The following is a 22,317-nucleotide window of genomic DNA, read 5'->3' on the forward strand; positions in this document are numbered from 1 at the left end:
TCCAATTAACCAGAAAAAGCCAGAGATGGAGGTAGGGTTCAAGTGGTAGAGTACCAGCTTAGAGAAAAGCCTGAGGGAGAGTATGAGGCTCTAAATTCAAATTCCCCAGAAAATGAAACAAAACAAAACCTGGGGGAAAACAAGGAAATGCTTTTTTTTTTCTTTTTCTTTCCGTCATGGGGCTTAAACTCTGGGCCTGGGCCCTGTCCCTCAGCTCTTCAGCTCAAGGTGAGCTTTCCACCACTTGAGCCACAGTGCCACTTCTGGTTTTCTGAATGGTTTATTCGAGATTAGAGTCTCACGGACTTTCCTTTGAATCTCAATCCTCAGCCCTAGCCGCCTGAGTAGCTAGGATTATGGGTGTGAGTCATGGGTGCCCGGCTTAAATGCTTTCAATTCTAAAGCAAAATTATTTCCAAGTAGAATTTAGCCAGCCTTTCAATCAAGTACTGGGCTAGAATAAAGACATTTAAAGCATGTAAGTTAGCCCAGTGGTAGAGTGCTCACTTTGCATGCATGAAGCTCTGGGTTCGATTTCTCAGTACCACATAAACAGAAAAAGTCAGAAGTGGTGTTGTGGCTCAAGTGGTAGAGTGCTAGCCTGGAGCAAAAGAAGCTCAGGGATAGTGCCCAGGCCCTGAGTTCAAGTCCCAAGACTGGCAAAAAATAAAATTAAAAACTATATAAATAAATATATGTATATATATTCTATATATGCTGAAGGTGCACAAATACTAGGCAGACAGCCTGATGAATTTAACAGAGAACGCATCTGCATAGTGAGCTGCCAGGCCAGGGAACAACACTAGAACAACGACGTACCCCCAGCGTTTGGCACCAAGTTTTTCTGGACAGGCTGAAGGAAACGCGAAGGGGCGGGGCGGTGGGGTACGTTCCCGGAAATGGGCGTGTCCATCAAAGAGGTGGTGTCAGGTTGGGCTCCACGAAGGGCGTGGCCTAACGGCGCTCCGGAGGGAGGCGGGGCTTCCTGGCCAGTAGTCCAATGAGAGCGAAGGAGCGTGGTTAAGCCGTTTGTTTGGGAGACCGGCAGTTTTCAGCTAGGACTTAAGGGGCTGAGAGGCCTCGAGTGCTGGCTAGGCCGCCAGGGGCGAGTGAGGTGAGGTGGCCAGTGCAGGTTGTAAGGTACTTCAGGGCTTCAGCCGCGCGGCGTCACGCCGCGGACGGGAACTCGCGGCGTCGGCGCGTACTGCGTGAGGGGCGGGGCCGGCGCGCCAAGATGGCTGCGAACGTGTTCTCGTTCCGCGACGCCCGCGCCGCGCCGGATCCCGTGCCCGAGGCCGAGCCCGTGGCGCCGGGGCCGCTGCCTCTGGTGCTGGACAACGGATCTTTCCAGGCCCGCGCCGGCTGGGCGTGCCCTGGGGGAGACCCGGGCCTGGAGCCTCGCCTGCAGTTCCGCGCGGTGTGCGCCCGCGGGCGGGGCGCGGCGCGGGGCGGGGCGGGCCCGCAGGTGGGCCACGCGCTGGGGAGCCTGGAGCCGCTGCGCTGGATGCTGCGCTCGCCCTTCGACCGCAACGTGCCCGTCAACCTGGAGCTGCAGGAGCTGCTGCTGGACTACAGCTTCCAGCACCTGGGCGTCTCGTCGCTGGTGATGCCTCTACGGCGGGGCGAGGGCGGGGCGCGGTGGGCGGGGCGAGGGGCGGGGCGCTGGCGGTGGGGGAGGACGAGGTGGGCGGGGCGGTGGGCGGGGCAGACGTCCCAGCGGTCCTTCCGGGAACTCTGGACCCAGGCCGCTTTTGAACTCTTGGGGTAGAAGGGCACATTCATTCATTCGTTCGTTTGTTCACCAAGTTGCGTTTCGCATCCGCTACGTGCGGGTTTAGTCGGTTGGAATACATCTGTGAGCCTAGCAGAAAACGTCCTGTGGTTGAGGCGAAGATAATCCAATAGGAGGAAGGGAGCTGCAGTTCTATGAGATGGGCGCTTGCCTAAAGCGTTTGATTGAGGAAGGACTTGGAGAAAGCGAGTGAGGGACCGAGTGTGATCTGACCGTCATGGTAGGACAGCCACAGGGAAGGGGATTGTCTGGAACAGGTACTGCCTGCCAGGTGCCAGCGAGGTATAGACCTTGTAGATTTTTGCCCTGTACATGAAATAGGGAGTGTTGCACTTCAGGTGTTGAGCAGAGCAATGTTGTGACTTGTCTCACCAGAGGGTCTCTACAGCTACTATGTGGAGAGGGAGCTGTCAGGGAAATAGGGGGCTGGTAAGAGAACCCCTCAATTACCTATGTGCTGGAGCTATCTTGAAGATAGAGCCATTACAATTTAGTAACAATTTGGACGAGGCCTATTTAAATAGTCTTAAGTGGATCCTACTTTGATATTTTCCAACATGAAGTCCAAATCAGATGAGATAGATTTTTGTTGTTGTTGTTGTTGGTCATGGGGCCTGAACTCTGGGCCTGCACGCTGTCCCTCAGCTCTTCAGCTCAAGGCTAGTGCTCTACCATTTGAGCCACTGTGCCACTTCTGGTTTTCTGAGTGGTTTATTGGAGATAAGAGTCTTCCTGTCTGGGCTGGCTTTGAACCGTGATTCTGAGATCTCAGCTTTCTGAGTAGCTAGGATTACTACAGGTGTGAGCCAGCGGTGCCCCACTGATATGGATGTTTTATAATTGCTTCTAAACAGGTATTTACTTAGACCCCTAAAGCATATCTGCTCTGCAGTAAGAATTTGGTGGCTCTATCTATTCTTACTCAGTTTGTCCTTTTCTTTCAAAGTAGGGTTGTGTGGATCATCCAATCGTTTTGACTGAACCTGTGTGCAACCCTCTGTATTCACGCCAAATGATGTCGGAGCTCCTCTTCGAATGCTACAGGATTCCCAAGGTTGCCTATGGGATCGATGGCCTCTTCAGCTTTTACCACAATAGGCCAAAGAACTCAGCCTCCAGTGGGCTCATCATTTCATCTGGACACCAGTGTACTCACATTTTACCCATCTTGGAAGGAAGGTGAGCTGTTCCTGGGTATTTGAGGGTTATTTTGAGATGTTTTTGCTGCCTATTACACTTAGAGAGGAGGAAACAGATAGTAGACTGCAAACTGGGGCTTATCTCTGACCTGCATCACTGTGTAACTTTGAGTCAGTCTCTGCACTGGTTCTCTGGGATCTCCTAGAGGGAATTGGAGTAAATGGTTTCTTTTCTAAATCCATACTTCTAGAAGGTTATAATTCTACTTTATGGGGAGATGGTTAATTCAGTGTCTGCAGCTAGTAGACAACTCAATAAAAATGTTTTGAATGAATTGTTGGATACATTTAATTTATACCAGCTTTGCATTCTGTTGTATTTTATATTTAAAAACAATTTTTTTTTCACTGCTGGGGTTTAAATCAGAGCCTCATGCTTGATTTACCACTTGAACCATTCCCAATCTTCCTCTTTTTTTTTTTTTGCCAGTCCTGGGCTTGAACTCTGGGCCTGGGCGCTGTCCCTCAGCTCTTCAGCTCAAGGCTAGCGCTCTACCACTTGAGCTACAGCGCCACTTCCGGCTTTTTTCTTTTTGCTTATATGGTGCTGAGGAATTGAACCCAGGGCCTCATGCATGCAAGGCAAGCGCTCTACCACTGAGCCACCTTCCCAGCCCCCGGAGTTCTTTATGTAAGGAGAATATGCAAAAAATAAAGTAGCATGACTCTTTTTTTGGTTGATCATGGGGCTTGAACTCTGGGCCTGGGCACTGTCCCTCAGCAGTTCAGCTCAAGGTGAACATTCTACCACTTGAGCTACAACACCACTTCTGGTTTTCTGGTGGTTTATTGGAGATAAGAATCTCATGGACTTTCCTGCCCAGGCTGGCTTTGAACCACGATCCTCTGATCTCAGCTTCCTGGGTAACTAGGAATACAGGTGTGAGCCACTGGTGCCCTGCAGTAGCATGATTTTTATGTTGTGTTGAGAGAAAATTATTTTCCCTGAAGACTCGGGAATTAGTTTGGAAAATATCCTGCTCTCTGCTGGCATCTCCTGGTGAGGTATGATGTAACATCAGCCTTTCCTTTCGTTTTTCCTTAGCTGTCCTTTCTTTTGCCCTGTCCTGCCTTGTCCTGGAACTTGAACTCAGGACCTTGGTTGCTGCTCTTAAGCTCAAGTTTATGCTCTACCACTATGTCAGCATTCCAATATGCAGCACCTTCTTTTTTTTGGGGGGGGGTCCGGTTGTGGGGCCTGAACTCTGGGCCTGGGCGCTGTCCCTCAGCTCTACCACTTGAGCTATAGCGCTGCTTCCGGCTTTTTTCTTTTTTGCTTATGTGGTGCCGAGGAATCGTACCCAGGGCCTCAGGCATGTAAGGCAAGCGCTCTACCACTGAGCTACCTTCCCCGCCCTGCAGCCCCTTCTTAGTGATCTGCTACTCCTACTTTCTCAAATTAAGAAAATAAACTTAGGCCAGGCGCCGGTGGCTCATGCCTGTAATCCTAGCTACTCAGGAGGCCGAGATCTGAGGATTGTGGTTCAAAGCCATCCCAGGCACAAAAGTCCGTGAGACTCTTATCTCCAATAAACCACTAGAAAACCGGAAGTGGCGCTGTGGCTCAAGTGGTAGAGTGCTCGCCTTGAGCTGAAGAGCTGAGGGACAGAGCCTAGGCCCAGAGTTCAAGCCACACGACCGACAAAAAAAACAAAAATAAAGCTAAAGAGAAAAGAAAATAAACTTAGCCAGGCTGGAGTTGTACTGTAGTCCCCGCTTCTTGGGAGCAAAGGCAGAGCTGTAAGTATGAGGCTAGCCTGGGCTACATAGAGAGACATTGTCACAAACCAACAAACCAGCCAGCTAGCCAAAAAAGAAAAGTTAACACTGGTTTTCCACTTGGGTTCATATGAAAGGGATCTAGCTCATAGGAGATTACAGGAGGCTGGTTTGTGTGGAGTTACTCACTTGGATTGAACTAGTGGAAGTAGAGTGTAGGGAAATGCTTTTCAAATGTGGCCTGCACTAGAATCACTTGAGAAGCTTGTTAAGCTGCAGATTTCCAGGTCTACCCCAGACCAAATGGGCTCTGGAATGGGCTCATTTGACATTTTCCCCAGCTAATTCTAGGATACTTGGTCTGAAGACCATGGTTTGAGAATTGCCGATTTTGGAATATGCGTTCTTTTTGTTGAACCTTGTTTCTTTCTGAAATCCTGGCTAGGAGTTAGATTGCCTTATGTCTGTCTAGATGTGGACTAGGAATTCCTTCCTGGCTAAGGGTTGGACCAAGGAAATTTTGGTGCTTTTCAGTTGTGGGGTTTTATGTCCCCCTGTTAGTCTGTTTCTTTGTCTAAATTAAACTCACCTATTTCTCCTAACATGTTCAATAGCTTGTCCTCTATGTTGCCAGAATTTTCAGTGTTGTTTTCTGCTGCTTGATTATAGACTAGATGCCAAAAACTGCAAACGCATCAATCTTGGAGGAAGCCAGGCAGCTGGTTACCTCCAGCGACTCCTGCAGCTGAAGTACCCTGGGCACCTGGCGGCCATCACTCTCAGCCGCATGGAGGAGATCCTGCATGAGCATAGCTACATTGCTGAGGACTACGTGGAAGGTAGTGTGGGGGATGGACTTGTGCCTGCAGCTTCAGGGTGTCCTGGGGCATTCCTTACATTGGTGCCAGTGTGGCTCTATTGCTTACATGGCCTCAAATCTCCGCCCCCCCTTTTTATTAGTACCTCCTTCCCCTTTGTAGTATTCACTATCTAAAATTATTTAAGGAACTGATAACTTAGATTAGAGGGTCTCTTCAAAAAGGTTGCTTTATAACTTCCCTCCAATACAGGTCTTGGAATTGTACAACATATTACAGCTTTTTCCTGAAGTTAAACATGTTTGTTTGTTTTGATACATACACATCATTGCTATGGTTGAAAAGAAAGGTCTCATAAGCTTTTCTGCCTGGACTGGCCTCAAACCATGATTCTCCTATTTTCAGTGGCATGAACCACTGGTACCTGGCTCAAAGGTTGAACATTTTTTGAGAGAAAGCAGAACTTGTTAAATTAAAAAAGAAAGTTTTATTTTTGTTCTAACATTTTGCATTTCCGGTTCCAAAATTGTTTCTTGAAGAATTGCAGAAGTGGCGGTGTCCTGATTATTATGAGAACAACGTCCACAAGATGCAGCTCCCATTCTCCAGCAAGCTCCTGGGCAGCACCCTGACGGCTGAGGAAAAGCAAGAGCGGCGGCAGCAGCAGCTGCGGAGGCTGCAGGAGCTCAATGCCCGGCGGCGGGAGGAGAAGCTGCAGCTAGATCAGGAGCGGCTGGACCGGCTGCTCTATGTACAGGTGACGGCATGTGCTGGAAGGTGACACCTCTGATTTCTCCAGTCAGAAATGTGTCATCTAGGGGCCGGGAAGGTGGCTCAGTGGTAGAGCGCTTGCCTTGCATGCCTGAGGCCCTGGGTTCGATTCCTCAGTGCCACATAAGCAAAAAAGAAAAAAGCCGGAGGTGGCGCTGTGGCTCAAGTGGTAGAGCGCTAGCCTTGAGCTGAAGAGCTGAGGGACAGCGCCCAGGCCCAGAGTTCAGGCCCCACGACCGGACCCCCCCCCCAAAAAAAAAGTGTCATCTATCTAAGTCACCTCTGGGGTCCTCAGAATCGAGGTCAGAACTATAGGGCTGGAGGTATGGCATGTGGTAGAGCTCTTGCCTAGCAAGTGTGATGCCCTGACCTCAAAACCCCACACCACAAAAAGAGAAAACTCAGAGAGATTAATAGTGTTGAGCTCAGTGTTACAGCAGGTGTTAAGTGTTGTATGCCTAGTGCAAAGTACACATCTGGATGGATTCTCACAGTGACACACACTTGTCTGGGGTCAGATCAGGGGACAGTATCATCATCATCTTCAGGCAGTAACTCCTTCCCCCACAAATGACAGCATTTCTGACATCTGTCACCATATCAAATGGTCCTGAAACCAGAATGTGACGCTAGCCTAGACAGCTGGAGAGGAAGGCTGGCATGCACTTTTGGGAAAAGGTGCTGGGGAGTCCTGCGAACCCCTCGGCTGCACTTCCTTGTTTGGCTTTTAAGCCACTTCTCTTTCTTCCTGGTTTGTGATTGCACTGTTTGTCTTTAAGGGAGAATTCTCACTGCTCTGGTTTCAGGAACTTCTAGAGGATGGCCAGATGGATCAGTTTCACAAGGCTCTAATGGAGCTGAACATGGACTCCCCAGAAGAATTGCAGTCCTACCTACGAAAGCTCAGTTCAGCTGTGGAGCAAGCCAAGCAGAAAATCCCTCAGGCAGAGGTCAACCTCGAGGTGGATGTGGTGGACAGCAAACCCGAGGTGATGAGGGCCTTGGGAGGGAGCACCCTTTAGAGGCCACAGAGTGGAGAAGGCAGCCGTCCAAGGGGTTGAGAGAAAGTGTGAGAGGAGACAGGAGATGAGTGATGTTAGTAGGATCATAGTGGTGCAGATGGTGATGGCTCTGAAACTGTCCCACCGTTAGGTCTGGCCAGAAGACCTCACTCCTGGGAGGGGAGTGCACCCACCAGTAGGCTAGCAGGACCACTGATACCTGTTATGTGATGCTGCTTGAGCCTGGCCTGCTCCTCTGGGTTGAGTGTATTGTTTCATCGTTTGTCATACTCTCCCTTCCCCTTTGCACTCATGTTTTATTTGGCTTCTTCCCTCCTTCCATTGTAATGTTCCCTAAGGACAGAACTTGTGCTTTGTACATGGTTTATGAATTTTTTGACAGCATCTAATAGATTTGCCCAGGGAGCTGGGGGTAGGGAGGAGGGAGGGGGATGGATTGAAAGAGCAGTCAGCAAAGAGGGAAGCCAGAAGATTGGGCAGCCTAACTTAGGATTTAAGATGCTGTCTCAACCTTGAGACAAAGAAGGTTGAAGGGTCAAGATAAAACACAAGTGAGGGAGAGTGGAGAGTAAGAATCACAAGGTAGAGCTGTATGCTTGTGGCTCAAGCCTGTCCTAGATAGTTAGGAGGCTGGGCAGAAAATTCTGTGAAACTTTTATCTCTAATAAACTACTCAGAAGAAGCTGGAAGTAGCACTGTGGCTCAAAGTGGTAGAGCACTAGCCTTGAGCACAAGAGCTCAGGAACAACGCCTAGGCCCTGAATTCAGGCCCCACAACTGACCAAACCTACAGGTCCTGAGCGCTCCTTAGTGGGTGCTAGCATGCCCAGGTTTCACCTGGAGTCACTGTCGGCTAGCAAAGCTGCTCTGTGAGGCTCCATGAATAGGAAGGGCTCTGCTGTCATGGAGCCTTCAGTTACCTGGGGTAGGGGACTGGAAGTTAAGCTCACTAGTGTTGGCATACATACTGTTAGTGCAGCTTTTAGTCACATGCTGTCAGGGACTGGAGGTTAAGCTTACTGGTGTTGGCATACATATTGTTATTTAGAGATGTGCGTAGCTTTCCTGATAGTCTAGCTCTTGTAGGACCCCCGTTGTCACACCCTGTTCCCCATAATAGTGTGTGTGGGTGTGTCACTGGTCCAAGCCACCTGTCTCCCTAAGTCCTAACCTGTAGTTGGCATGACTAGAAGGCTTTAAAGAAGGCAGGGGTTGCTGGGCTCCAGGAGCTCACACTTGGAATTCTTGTTATTCAGGAGGCTGAGATCTGAGGATTGTGGGTTGAAGCCAGCCTGGGCAGAAAAGTGCATGAGACTCTTATCTCCATAAACTACTAAGAAAAAGCCAGAAGTAGTACTGTGGCCCAAGTGGCAGAGTGCTAGCCTTGAGCACAGAGAGGCTTAGGGACAGTGTCTAAACTGCGTTCAAGCTCCAGGACTGGAAAAGAAAAAAAAAAAGGCAGGAGTTGGTGAAGGTTATGTAAGAAGGAAAGGAAGGCAATACAAGCAGCCCATTCTTGCCTTTTTAGTCTTTTGTTTATGTGTGTTCTTTTTTTCGGTGGCTTAGGAAAGATTTACAGTTTTTCTATAAGCTTTTGAAACATTGAGCAAGATCCTAATTCATTTTTGAGGACTGTGATCTGATAGAAGGGAGGGGCAGGGCGTTTGGTTTTGTTTATTCAGTTGGCTTCTGCTCTTAGACCCCTGACCTGGAGCCCCTGGAGCCATCTCTGGAGGACGTGGACAGCATGAATGATTTCGAGCCCTTGTTCTCAGAGGAAGCACCTGAAGTGGAGAAGCCTGTTGCTGCCACTGTCCAGGTTTGGCTTCTACCCAGACCATGAATGCACTTTGAACCTGTGGACATAAATGCCTGGCCAGGCTGTTTCTAACATCCTGGTTGTCTTTTCTAGAAGAGGGGTACCCATATATCCAGTATCAGCCAGAATTTCCTGATGCAGGAAGTCTAGTACCACAATCTAAGTGGCTGTTGCTAGGGCTGGGAAGGTGGCTCAGTGGTAGAGCGCTTGCCTTGCATGCCTGAGGCCCTGGGTTCGATTCCTCAGCACCACATAAGCAAAAGAAAAAAAAAAGCCAGAAGTGGCTCTGTGGCTCAAGTGGTAGAGCACTAGCCTTGAGCTGAAGAGCTGAGGGACAGTGCCCAGGCCCAGAGTTCAGGCCCCACAACCGGACCCAAAAAAAAAAAAAAAAAAAGACCTCACCTAAGTGGCTGTTGCTCTGGCAGGAGTGTGTGGCCGAGTGACTGCAGTCTTGGGCTTGCAGACTGGTGTGTAGAACTTTCTTTTATGTTGTGCTGGTGCCGCTACACTTAGGCCTCATTGGTGTCCATGTTTCTGTCATTGAGGCCTTCAGGGGGTGTTCCTGCTGAATAAGGACCTAGCCAGCCCTGGGTAGACATGCGCCACCACTCTCCATAAAGCTCCTACCTCAGGGATGGGAGCAGGGCACCTGCAGTGTTAAAAGCTGGTTTGCTCCATGGTAGAACAAGGCTAGAAAACTGGATCAGGAAGTCAGGAGAGCTGGGGAGAGGCTGGACCTGCTCTCTGGCATGAACACAGGGCAGAAACTACCCCTGCAATAGTGTAGGAAAGTGGCAAATGGGGTGAGTATCATTATGATCTAAAAATATCTCTTAAACCTTGGGTTTTTAAAGCCCGTGTTTAACTTGGCAGCGTACCATCAGCTGTTTGTTGGGACAGAAAGAATTCGAGCTCCAGAAATTATTTTCCAGCCATCTCTCATTGGAGAAGAACAGGCGGGTGTGGCGGAGACTCTTCAGTACATTCTGGACAGGTGAGATGGTGACTCTCCCTGAGTTGGGGTTGAAAAATTTGGCCAAATCTGCCCAGCAGTTCTTTCCACTTATTTATCTGCTGTGCCCAGGTAGTCACCGTCTCTGTCACCAGGCCTGCATATAGGGGCTCTGTAGATGTTCTCTAGGTATGAGTGTACCGGTTCATTGGAGGAGCTTTTAGAACTTCTCTGAAATTTGAACAGCATGGTCCCAGGGGCACTAGCTTTTTGTAAAGCTTCACATTATTAGAGACTAGTGGTTTTATTTATTCTTTATTTTTTAGACAATGTTTTTATTATGTATCCCAGTCTGGCCTCAGACTTGCAATCCTGCCTCAGCCTCCCAGAGAACTGGGATTACAGGTGTGTGCCACCACACCTGGTAAGACTAATGATTTTAAGTCACTCTCAAGATACTGCAATGCTTATGAAAATGTTTTCTTTCCTGTGGCTATCTATTTATAGAAGAGTTTACATTTCTATAGAGACCTACCTCCCTCTACACACACACACACACACGCACGCACACACACACACACACACATACACACACGCATGCACGCACGCCCCTGGATGAGAGTGTTGTGATTCATGTTGGACAAGCAGGGATCATAACCAGTAGTGCTTGATGCCTTGGGTAGAATAGAGAAAGTGCACTTAGCTAAGGAAAATGTTTTTGTAGCTACTTTGAGCAGATTTGAGGTTTGTCTCATTAGTGATGAGAAAATGATCGAACACTCTTAACGAATAACAAAGAGATATTAAAGATACAATTCAGGTAGAATTGGGGCCTTTAGTCCCAGCTACTTGAGGTGTTGAGGTGTGATCACTTGAGACCATGGGTGGAAGATCAGCCTGGGCAGCATAGTGAGGCTCCATCTCAAAAACGAAACAAAATAGTTGATTTGAAGGTATCTAGGGCAGAAAACTCCAATATTCCATCTCCAATTAACTTAGCAAAATAGCTTAAGTGGTAGCACTCCATCCATGAGCGAGCAAGCAAGCTAAGTGAGAACACAAGACCTGAGTTCTAGCTTTGTTATTGATTTAGAAAAAACAAAAAACAAAAATAAAAAAATAAACCTAAACAACAAGCAAAAACAAAACAAAACTCAAGGCAAAAAAGGGCCAAGTAGAAAAATGAGCCCACAACTTGAGAGGAAGCAAATCTTCTAAGGTATAGAAGTCTTTATATTTTGATTGTGGTGATGGTTCTGGTTAGAAAACCAGAAAAGTTCTAGTCATATTAAGGAAATGACTAGAACATATTGGACAATTTGAATAATTAAGCATTCAGATTGAGGTTTTGAGTATATAATCAGAAACATTGTACTGGCATTCTGTAGAGATACTAATAAAAATTGAGTTTTGGCTTCTTTCTTTTGGTCTTGGCACTTGAACTCAGCCAGAGCACTGTCACTGAGCTTTTTTGCTTAAGGCTAACACTCTACCACTTTTGAGCCATAGCTCAACTGGAGATAGAGTCTCACAGACTTTCATGCCCAGGATGGCTTCAAACCGTGATCCTCAGATCTCAGTCTGAGTCGCTAGGATGACAGATGTGAGCCACCAATACCTGACTATTTTTTTGATACTACCAGGACTAGAACTTGGCCTTCCACTTGCTTGGCTTTCTGGCATACAGTTGGTCCCCTGCCACTTGGATCACACCTCAAGCTAATCTTTTTGCTGCCTAGTCAAAGATGGAGTTTTTCAGACTTTTCTGACTTGTCTGACTATAAACCACAATCCTTCAGATCTCAGCCTTCTAAGTAGCAGGATTACAGGTTGATTTTTTTTTTTAACTTTTCAAGTAGATTCAAAGAAGAGCTTCATTTCTATGTCTGTGCCTTCTAAGTAGCTAGGATTACAGGTTGATTTTTTTTTTTTAACTTTTCAAGTAGATTCAAAGGAGAGCTTCATTTCTATGTTTGCATTGTCTTTGATGAATATCAAGTTAGAGGGTCATTTCTCTCCTAGGTACCCAAAGGCTGTTCAAGAAACACTGGTCCAGAATATTTTCCTCACTGGTGGGAATGTAATGTATCCAGGGATGAAAGCCAGGATTGAAAAGGAACTGCTGGAGATGAGGCCTTTTCAGTCTTCTTTCCAGGTACTAGTTGTTCATTTAACTGTTTGAGAATAGCAGTCATTGATTTTCTGATTGCAAAAGTAAAATGAAAAAATATTGTCAAATCCACTTAGAGATAACCATAATTGACATTTCTGTCTTTTTTTCTTTCTTTTTTGTTTTTTTGGGTCTGGTCATGGGGCCTGAACTCTGGGCCTGGGCGCTGTCCCTTAGCTCTTCAGCTCAAGGCTAGCGCTGTACCACTTGAGCCACAGTGCCACTTCCAGCTTTTTTCTTTTTGCTTATGTGGTGCTGAGGAATCCAACCCAGGGCCTCATGCATGCAAGGCAAGCGCTCTACCACTGAGCCACCTTCCCAGCCCTGACATTTCTGTCTTTTTTAGTGACCTTTGATCTGCATTTTACATGTTTTATTAGTGTACATTGGTTGTCTAAGGCAGTTCTTTGTGACATTTCTACACATGTAAACAGTGTATCCTGATCAAACTCTTCTCTTTTATTACTCTACCTTACTTCCTCCTCCTCTTAAAAGAGTTTCAATGTGTTTGAATATTATATTTTCATACATACAAACTACTTCAACCATGTTTATTTTTATTCACCTTCATTAGCCCTGCCCTCTCCTGCTGGTGTTCATCCCTTCAACATAACTTATTTTCCTGATGTGTGTGTATTTGTGTGTGTATGTATGCATGCGTATGTGTGGATTGCAGTAAGGGGCTGTACTATGGCATTTTAGATGTGCATATGTTTTGTTCAGAATAACCCTCTCAGCCAGGTGCCAGCAGCTCACACATGTAATCCTAGTAAGGAGGCTGTGATCTGATGATTGTGGTTCCAAGCCAGCATCTGGAAAGTCTGTGAGACTCTACCTCCTAATAACCCCTTCTCTCCCACAAAAGACAGAAGTGGAGTGGGGCTAAAGTGGTAAAACACCAGCCTTGAGTGAAAAAGCTAAGGGCAGCGCCCAGGCTCTGAGTTCAAGCCCAGTACCACTGCAAAAAAAGAAAAAATAGTCCTCTTTATTGCTTTCTCTTTCCCCAGCCCTTTCATCATATAATTCATTATATAATTTCCTCATATAATTGATCAATAATTATATTGATAGTCCTTATGCTGTCTTTATACAGAGTACAGTGTATTTTGAAATCAGTTACCCTCCATCTTTCTTTTTCCCTTTCCCCTTCTCCTCAGCCCCCTAAATACTCTCAATTATGATCATGCTTTATGTATATTTGTCTATATACATTTGTAGATATTTATTATATTGTTGCGTGTATATATAGGTACGTACTTGTGAATATGCATGTCCTTTTTGTCTAGTGCCATGTTATAAAAGAATAAGGACAGGGGCTGGGAAGGTGGCTCAGTGGTAGAGCGCTTGCCTTGTATGCTCAAGGCCCTGGGTTCGTTCCTCAGCACCACATAAACAAAAAGAAAAAATCTGGAAGTGGCGCTGTGGCTCAAGTGGTAGAGCGCTAGCCTTGAGTTGAAGAGCTGAGGGACAGCGCCCAGGCCCAGAGTTCAGGCCCCATGACCGGACCCCCCCCCCAAAAAAAAAAGAATGAGGACAGTGGACACATTGGTCCCCATCATGACTTTAGGGGGGAATGGTAACAGTTTTTCTTCATTTAGCATAGTGACTCTAGGTTTATTATGCCCTTTAAGTATAGGAACATTCCTTCTTTTCTTTTCTTTTTTCTTTTGCCAGTCCTGAGGCTAGAACTCAGGGCCTGAGCACTGTCCTTGAGCTTCTTTTGCTTAAGGCTAGCAGTCTACCACTTGAGCACAGTCTACCACAGCGCCATTTCCAGCTTTTTCTATGTATATGGTACTGAGGAACCTAGGGCTTCATGCATGCTAGGCAAGCACTCTGCCACTAAGCTACATTACCAGTCAGGACCATTCCTTCTATTCTCAGTTTTTTTTAGAGCTTTTATCATAAAAGGCTTTTTCTGTGTCATTAGCATGTAATTTTTGTCCTTATGTATTATAAGTATTTATATATGTTGAACTACCCTTGCATCCTCAGGATAAAGGTAGCTTGATCATGGTATTTGATCCTTTTAAGGGGTCATTGATTTTTGTTTGCAAGAATTTTAGTTTTTTCAAATTTTTGTGATCAGCTGTTTTCTGCCAATAAATACATTCCAGAGCATACTTCTTTTGTTCCTTAAGTCCTAGGGATTGAACTCAGGGGCTCACACAAGTGCCATCCCCAGAGTTCTGTTACTTTTCATTTTTTTGCCAGTAGGGTCTTATGCTACTTTTACCTGGGCTGTCCTTTAACTCAGTCCTCCTATCTCAGCCTTCCAAGTGGCTGAGATTACATGTGCATACCATCACACCCACCTCCAAAACATCCTTTTTGTGGCTGTGTAAAATTCTATTACTTACCATAGATGTTACAATATTTCTTTTTTTAAAACATAATTTTATTATTGTGTATTTGGTACTGAAGAATTGAACCCAGGCCCTCATGCATGCTAGGCAAACATGCTACCACTAAGCCACATTCCCAGCCCCACAATATTATTAGGAGTAATGGTAGTTACTATTTATTGGTTGCTTTATCAGGCAAATTACCAAGCACTGTATAGTCATTGTCTCCCTGGCATTTCCTAGGCCAGAATGGTGGGGCTGGAGGTGTGACTCAGTGGTAAAGCACTAGCATGTATGAGACCCTGGGTTTCATCTGTAGCACCACACAAAGGGGCGGGGCGCGGGGGAGGGGGGATCCCCTTTGCACAAGTTGTTATTCTCATAGGCTTATGTGTCTGTTCTCCCTCCCTTTCTCCATCTGTTCCAGAAATTCTGAAACCTCTATTCCTGCTTGGAGTTCCTGTGGCTGTTGGAGGGAGGGAGGAGAGGAGGGAGGAAGGAGAGGTGACAGGCGTGGGAGGTGAGGAGGGCTCCACACATAGGAGCCTGCTTGGAGCAGGATGGTTACTGTGGTGGTCAGGTCGAGGAGTTGAGGGATCCTGTAGGTCTGCTGACCCCAGGCCCCATGTCCATGTTAGAAGCCTCCTTCTGTCACCCTCAGGTCACCCCTTTCTGAAAGTTCTGATTGACAGCACCTGGCACAGGGCAGAGTGCTGGGCCCCGTTGCTTAGGGAAGCCAGTGCTGTGTGCTGTGTCGTGGGGAGCGTGCAGAGACTGTCCTGCACCATCTGGGATCTGGTTGGGGACTCTGTGTGTACTTCTGAGGATCGAAGGGAGGGGCTGTCACCAAATGGCAGAACATCCATGGCAGGAGCCCAAGTACGAGACCCCATTCCACTTCTTGTTTCAGGTTCAGCTCGCCTTGAACCCTGTGCTGGACGCCTGGTATGGTGCTCGGGAATGGGCCTTGGACCACCTAGAAGACAATGGAGCCTGGGTCACCAGGAAAGAATATGAGGAAAAGGGAGGAGAGTATCTCAAGGAACACTGTGCCTCCAACATCTACGTCCCCATCCGCCTGCCCAAGCAGGCCTCCCGTGCCTCGGAAGCCCCAGCGTCCAGCAGAGGCTCTGGGGGCAGTGGAAGTGGTCTAGGTGAGCAGGCCTAGCGGTGGAGCCTCGAGCCACAGCCTGCACACGCTGGCAGTGTGAGGGGACAGGGCTGCATCTGTTGAACATGTCCCAGGCACATTTGGCTGCCAACCAGATTTCTCCCAGGGAGAACAGAGACAAAGGGCGGCGGGGATCTTCAGTGGACGGTTGCAGTGAGGAACTTTGGGTTGCCTCTGGCATCTGGGAACTACGGATAGCCTGTGGCATCAGCTTCTGGCACTAGTAACTGAAGACAGGTGGAGGCCAGAGGCAGACAGAAGGCACAGACATCTCGCATTGCATTTGAAAGCCTTGAAAGAGATAAAAACAAAAACCCCAGATTTGTCAGTGTGGCTATTTCTTTCTTTCTTTCTTTTTTTTTTTTGGTGGGGGGCGGTCCAGTCCTGGGCCTGAACACTGGGCCTGGGCACTGTCCCTCAGCTCTTCGCCTCAAGGCTAGCGCTCTACCACTTGAGCCACAGCGCCACTTCCGGCTTTTTTCTTTCTGCTTATGTGGTGCTGAGGAATCGAACCCAGGGCCTCAAGCATGCAAGGCAAGCGCTCTACCACTGAGCTACCTTCCCAGCCCTTGGGTTATTCTTATACTGTTTATTTTTTTCAGTTCTTTGTATATTTTTAGCATTGGTCCTTTATGTGTTGTAATTTAATCTTTTTATTTTATATATTCTGGACATTAGTCCTTTGTGAACAGCTAACAAAAATTCTCTCATTCTATGGGTTGTCTCTTGGTTTTGTTAATTGTTTCTTTTGCTGGGCAGAAACTCTTTAGCCATGTCCCATTTGTCAATTCTTGGTCTTGTAGCTCAGCAGCTACCTGGGGAACAGTTGAGACCTTTGGACATTCTCCAGCAGGGACTGACTTCTAGAAACTTCAGCAGTTAACCTGGTGGTTGCACCTGGCTTGTAACTTGCCCTGGGTTTCATGACAATATGTTTAGATGACAGTGTGTCCTTTTGGACGATGGACCAGTGTGTCTGTCTGTCAGTAGGAAAGAACATTACAAATGTGTGCACTGAGTTCCATGTCAGCCTTTATTACAGCATTCCTTTAGCCATTCTAAGAAGTATTTTCAAATTAACACTTGAATGTCCTGACTAAATTTGCAAAGAGACCCCGGAGAGGAAGATGAGCAACCTGTTGTTTCTTAATTCATTTTCCCACATTCTGGCCCTGGAAGTAGGGACAACTGCCAGCTGTTAAAGCTGCTGAGACACTGGGCAGTTTGAGGACCTACCAATCACACCCACTCCATGCTAGCACCTTCCCTGTGAGCCAAAGTAGTCACGAGGTATAGGAATGGGGTGAGCAAATAGGTCCTCTGATGCCACCTGGTGGCATTTGAGGAGAGCACCACAGTGACAATAGATACATAATCCTCGTCTGAATTCATGGCTGGTTTTGTAAAAGGGCCAAATTACAGGAGCTGTCAGCTTTTTGTTGGATGAGAAAGGTAAGAACAGAGGTGGGTTGAAACATGAAAATGCTTTGGTTCTTTTTGAACCAGAGAAACAGAATCCTGAAACTTCCCCATACTCTTAAGTTTGAGTTGTTGACCTTTGCTTCCAGTGCTTGATCTAGAGACTGCACACACTCAACACTGACAAGAAAGACAATACTTACAGGGGAACGCAGGTTTCAATGCTCCTGAGAGCATCATGGGAAGATCCTGTTGTGTTGAGGTAAGCAGAGCTCACTTAACAACATAGCCTTACTTCTCCTCCAGGCTCAGTATGCACACTTGCCTAAATGCAGGACTCCCATCCTGCTCTGAGCTATGTTGCAAATGTTATGTGAGAGAAAGAAGTATTCTAAGTCATCTGAGTTTCAGAGAACCATGTGCTGCTAAAAGAACATAGATTCTGCCAGGCACTGGTGGCTCACGCCTGAAATCCTAGCTACTCAGGAGGCTTGGGTCTGAGGATTGCGGTTCTAAGCCAGCCAAGGCAAGAAAGTCCACGAGACTCTCAGGGGCAGCACCTAGGCCCTGAGTTCAAGCCCCACAACTGGGGAAAAAAAGATCCTTTTTTTTTCTTGTCGGTTGTAGGGCTTGAACTCTGGGCTTGGGTGCTATCCCTGTGCTCTTCAGTTCAAGGCGAGTCCTTTACCACTTGAGCCACAGCACCACTTCCAGTTTTCTAGAGGTTTATTCGAGATTAGAGTCTCATGAACTTTCCTGCCCGGGCTGGCTTTGAACTGTGATCCTCAGATCTCAGCCTCCTGAATAGCTAGGATTACAGGTTTGAGCCACCAGTGTCTGGCTAAAAAAAGATTCTTTCACATTAGTGCTTTCTCTTGCCCTGCTAATAGCAGGTGTTTTTTGTTTTGTTTTGTTTTGTTCTGTTCGGTTGTGGGGCTTGAATTCAGGGCCTGGGCACTGTTCCTGAGCCTCTTTGCTCAATGCTAGTGCTCTACCATGTGAGCCACAGTTTTTTTATTTATTATTTACTTATTTTTGCCAGTCCTGGGACTTGAACTTAGGGCCTGGGCACTGTCCCTGAACTTCTTTTTGTTCAAGGCTAGCACTCTACCACTTGAGCCACAGTGTCACTTCTGACTTTTTCTGTTTATGTGGTACTGAGTAATCAAATCCAGGGCTTCATGCATGCTAGGCAAACATTCTGCCACTAAGCCACATTCTCAGTCCCATTTATAACTTTTTTTTTTAGGGGGGAGGTCTGGTTGTGAGGCCTGAACTCTGGACCTGGGCGCTGTCCCTCAGCTCTTCAGCTCAAGGCTAGTGCTCTACTACTTGAGCCACAGCGCCACTTCTGGCTTTTTTCTTTTTTCTTATGTGGTGCTGAGGAATCGAACCCAGGGCCTCATGCACTGAGCCACCTTCCCAGCTCCGCCATTCATACCTTTTTAATGGGCATCTGTATTCTTGAAAATGAAGATACAAGTGATCTACAGAGTTTGAGAGTTCTTGTCTCATTCAATTTATACTAGCTACGAGTAATAGTGTATGTAATCGTGTCCCTTGGGAGACTGAGGCAGGAAGACCTATCACAAGTTCAAAACTAATGTGGGCTACATATTGAAACCTTATCTAGAAACAAGACCTACATATCTGGGTAGCTGAGGGCGCAACTCAGTGGTGGAGCACTTGCTCAGCATATGAGAGGTCCTTGGCTTATTCCCTCGTCCAGCAAAACCAACAGTCCATGCTGTGTGTATGTGATCTGGAAATCATGGATGTGTTGTACAATTATAAAACAGTCCAACTTCAATCCAAATGAGAACTCAGCCCTTAAAAGCAAACCAAACCAAAGGAAGCGAGTCCAGTTATATAACAAGTTGGTAGCTTTCACAGAGGACTTATTTTAAGTGGCTTTTCACAGTTGTTGACAAAAAATAGTAGCTGAGTATACCTCTTTAGTGGGCTCAGTTCTAAAACTAAAGTGAATTGCAAAGAAGTCCTACAGTTTTTATAAATTATGTTAATAATAGCATTGGGATGGTTATTATGAAGATAAGTAGATATGTTTGCATATTCAAATGACTATGTTAATGTGAGGAGCCAAAAATTTCAGTATAAAAAGATGCAAAATTATGAAATTCTATAATTCTAAGTTCCAAATGCAAATAGTGGTATGAACACATGATACATTTTCTCTAAAAATGTCAGTTTCTCAGATGAAATATAGACTAGAATAATGGACCCTCGACAACCAGGAACTCCCCACATGCCCACATCCTTGCTTCTCAAATCCGTTCTCCACTGAGAAGAGCAATTGCCTCTTGTAGAAACAAATGTCTGTTTCCAGTTCAAGGGTAGGGAATGCGGAAGATGACCTGGATATCCTGGAACACTAGAAAGCGAGGAAATGATCACCCCAGGAGGCTCTTGGGGTCCTAGCAGACTGAGAGGCCGAATTGGAACCTGGTAACAAAAAATAAGCTCAATAACAACAGCCAGTTTATTAGAATCAGGATCTAAAACATGGTCCACTCTTGCTTGTGTTACGCTTCCTAAAGGTTTTTAAATTGGTAAGGGGGGGGGTGGGAGGGAAATATTCCATGGAGTATTCAATGGGGAAGTATGATGGGGAAAATATTTCATGAAGTATTTGATAGGGGAATATTCAATAAGGGAGCATTTGATGGGGGAAGTATTTGATGGAGAGATATTTGAAGGGGGAACTGTTTGATGGGAAAGTTTGATGGAGTAACTATTTGATGAGGGAACTTTTTTTTTTTTTTTCATGGGGCCTGAACTCTGGGCCTGGGCGTTGTCCCTCAGCTCTTTAGCTCAAGGCTAACGCTCTACCACTTGAGCCACAGTGGTGGCATATTTGTTGGGGGGGATATTAGTTAATGGGGGATATTTGGTAAGGGCATATTTGGTGAGGGAGAATTTGATGGGAGAGGTGTTTGATGGGACAAGTATTTCATGGGGACAAAGTATTTAACAGGAGTATTTAGTGGGAGAGAATTTGATGGGGGAAGTAGTTGATGGAGGAGGTACCAGAGCATTTTCTACATTCTGGATTTGGCTGACTGCATTTCATTGGTATTGTTGAACATATTTGCCCCATTTAGATCCTCTTTCCACCTTCTCATGCTGGCCTTCGCCCTAAGAAGTTGACCTAAGTGGTGTGTATCAGAGGGACCTCTAGCCTCCATCTTCAATTGAGTTTGGACATTAGGGAGCCCTCACAGGATTGGGAGGGTCAGAGAAGGATCAGTGTTTATTCCCCTGGCTCCATCCCACATAGCTACTTCTGTTGGACATTCTCCTTGACCAAAGGTATCTGTTTCTGTCCACAAGTCGTCTTTTCAGGCTTGGGAAACCTCTCCTGCCTGCTGTCTCCCTGGATTCTGCATCAATTGATTGATTAGTTGATTGTGTGTGTGTGTGTGTGTGTGTGTGTGTGTGTATGTATATTTGTATACCATCGTCCCTCACTATACTGTGATTTACTTATTGTGGCTTCACTGTATTCCTTTTTTAAAAATACACAAATAATGATCCCTCATCTATGGCAGGTGTTATGTTCTGGAGACCCGCATGATAGGCAAAAATCCACAAAGTAGCAATAAGCAATCCATGCTATAGCAAGGGATGACTAGCACTGCTACTTTGCAGATTTCCACCTGTCATGGAGTCTCTGGAACCTAACTCCCATGACAGATGAGGGATCACTGTATCCTGAAGCTTAAACTCAGGGCCTGGACATTGTTCCTGAGACTTTTTGTTCAAGGATAGCATCCTGTCACCTGAGCCATGGCTCAGCTTCCAGCTTTTTGGTGGTTAGTTGGAGATAAAAGTCTCACAGTCTTGCTCTCTAGACTGGCTCCATACTGCATTCCTCAGATCTTAGCCCCCTAAGTAGCTAAGATTGTAGTTGTGAGCTACAGGCACCCAACCCATCTTGTTTTTAAGATAGAGTCTGCTAACTTTTGCCTCCTAGTTATACCTTTCTGGCAGCTGGATGTTATTTAATCAGTATATTATCCAGATGGAATTCATGTTGGCATAGGTTTATGATTGGACTTTAATTGACTTCTTTTCAGACAACTAGCCAGTCAAAAGAACAGTATTTATTGACTCATCCATCTTCTCCCTACAGATTTAAATTCTACTTATATTATTTATTAAATGACCTTCTAATCTTTTGGTTTGCTTCCAGACTCTCTTGTCTGCTGCATTCATCTCTATTTCTGAATTCATCATGGACTGCTTATTATAGTCACTTTATAATATACTTAAGATCTGGCAGATTTGTCTCCGGAGACCTCCCTTCCTCGCTCAGATCTTTCTTGATTTTTTTTTTCCCTTCATGATCTTCAGAATCAGTTTTTAAGTCCTCAAATAATTCTGTGGTTATACTTATTTGCATCCCATAAAATTAATAGATTAAGAGATAGGAAGAATCTTCCTGCCCCACCCCACCCCCCATCCCTGGCAAGGGACCTGCCTCTTCCCTTTACTCTGACGTTGAAGGGATTGCTCATGTTGTTCCCGCACATGTCTTGAGAGGCAACTCATTCATTTTAACATTGGAATGGCATTTATTCTGTCTCATCCCATGGTTTGTTTCATTGTTCCGCCCTTGTCATTCCAATAAATGCTTCCAAATTTCTTTTACTATAAATAGGGCTGCAAAAATACCCCTGTATGCACATATATTTGGGAAATGATGTTGCTACCAACGAAATGTCTAGACCAAAAGCTTTAAAACAAAAAAGTGGGGGGGGGGGCCAGGGGGAGGATGGGAAAAAAAAAAGAAATGTACTCATTGCCTTACTCATGTAACTGTAGCCCCTCTGTACAGCATCTTTACAATAAAATAATTTTTTTTTTTGTCAGTCGTGGGGCTTGAACTCTGGGCCTGGGTGCTATCCCTCAGCTCTTCAGCTCAAGGCAAGCGCTCTACCACTTGAGCTACAGCGCCACTTCCAGTTTTCTGGTGGTTTATTGGAGATAGGAGTCTCACGGTCTTTCCTGCCCGGGCTGGCTTTGAACCATGATCCTCAGATCTCAGCCTCCTGAGTAGCTAGGATTACAGGCATGAGCCACCAGCGCCCAGCTAA

The 22,317-nt window shown here is 46.2% G+C and overlaps 1 protein-coding gene across 2 annotated transcripts; it reads left to right on the forward strand.

Annotated features, from left to right (window-relative positions):
- The first annotated feature begins 1,223 nt into the window (after positions 1–1,223).
- Actr5 (ARP5 actin-related protein 5 homolog (yeast)) lies at positions 1,224–15,850 on the forward strand. 2 transcript variants are annotated; one of them, XM_013010623.1, is made up of 9 exons: positions 1,224–1,606; positions 2,745–2,974; positions 5,383–5,552; positions 6,071–6,288; positions 7,109–7,291; positions 9,024–9,143; positions 9,998–10,137; positions 12,118–12,250; positions 15,521–15,850. In XM_013010623.1, the coding sequence occupies exons 1-9, from the start codon at positions 1,238–1,240 to the stop codon at positions 15,776–15,778; spliced, it is 1,821 nt and encodes a 606-aa protein (XP_012866077.1). In that variant the 5' UTR covers positions 1,224–1,237; the 3' UTR covers positions 15,779–15,850. The 2 variants fall into 2 exon arrangements, 1 of the variants encoding a protein (XP_012866077.1); XR_001174819.1 differs by having other exon boundaries at positions 1,238–1,606; positions 10,017–10,137; positions 15,521–15,603.
- Positions 15,851–22,317: the final 6,467 nt, after the last annotated feature.

This window comes from Dipodomys ordii, unplaced genomic scaffold, assembly GCF_000151885.1.
Source record: "Dipodomys ordii isolate 6190 unplaced genomic scaffold, Dord_2.0 Scaffold13, whole genome shotgun sequence".
NCBI classification, from domain to species: Eukaryota; Metazoa; Chordata; class Mammalia; order Rodentia; family Heteromyidae; genus Dipodomys; species Dipodomys ordii.

What these genes read in the sequence shown, in the direction of transcription:
- Actr5 (XM_013010623.1), top strand. Translation starts at nt 1,238, where the DNA reads ATGGCTGCGAACGTGTTCTCGTTCCGCGACGCCCGCGCCGCGCCGGAT. An exon ending in TTACCCATCTTGGAAGGAAG is followed by an intron (nt 2,975 to 5,382) that starts GTGAGCTGTTCC and finishes GCTTGATTATAG; the next exon opens with ACTAGATGCCAAAAACTGCA. An exon ending in TGGTGGACAGCAAACCCGAG is followed by an intron (nt 7,292 to 9,023) that starts GTGATGAGGGCC and finishes TTCTGCTCTTAG; the next exon opens with ACCCCTGACCTGGAGCCCCT.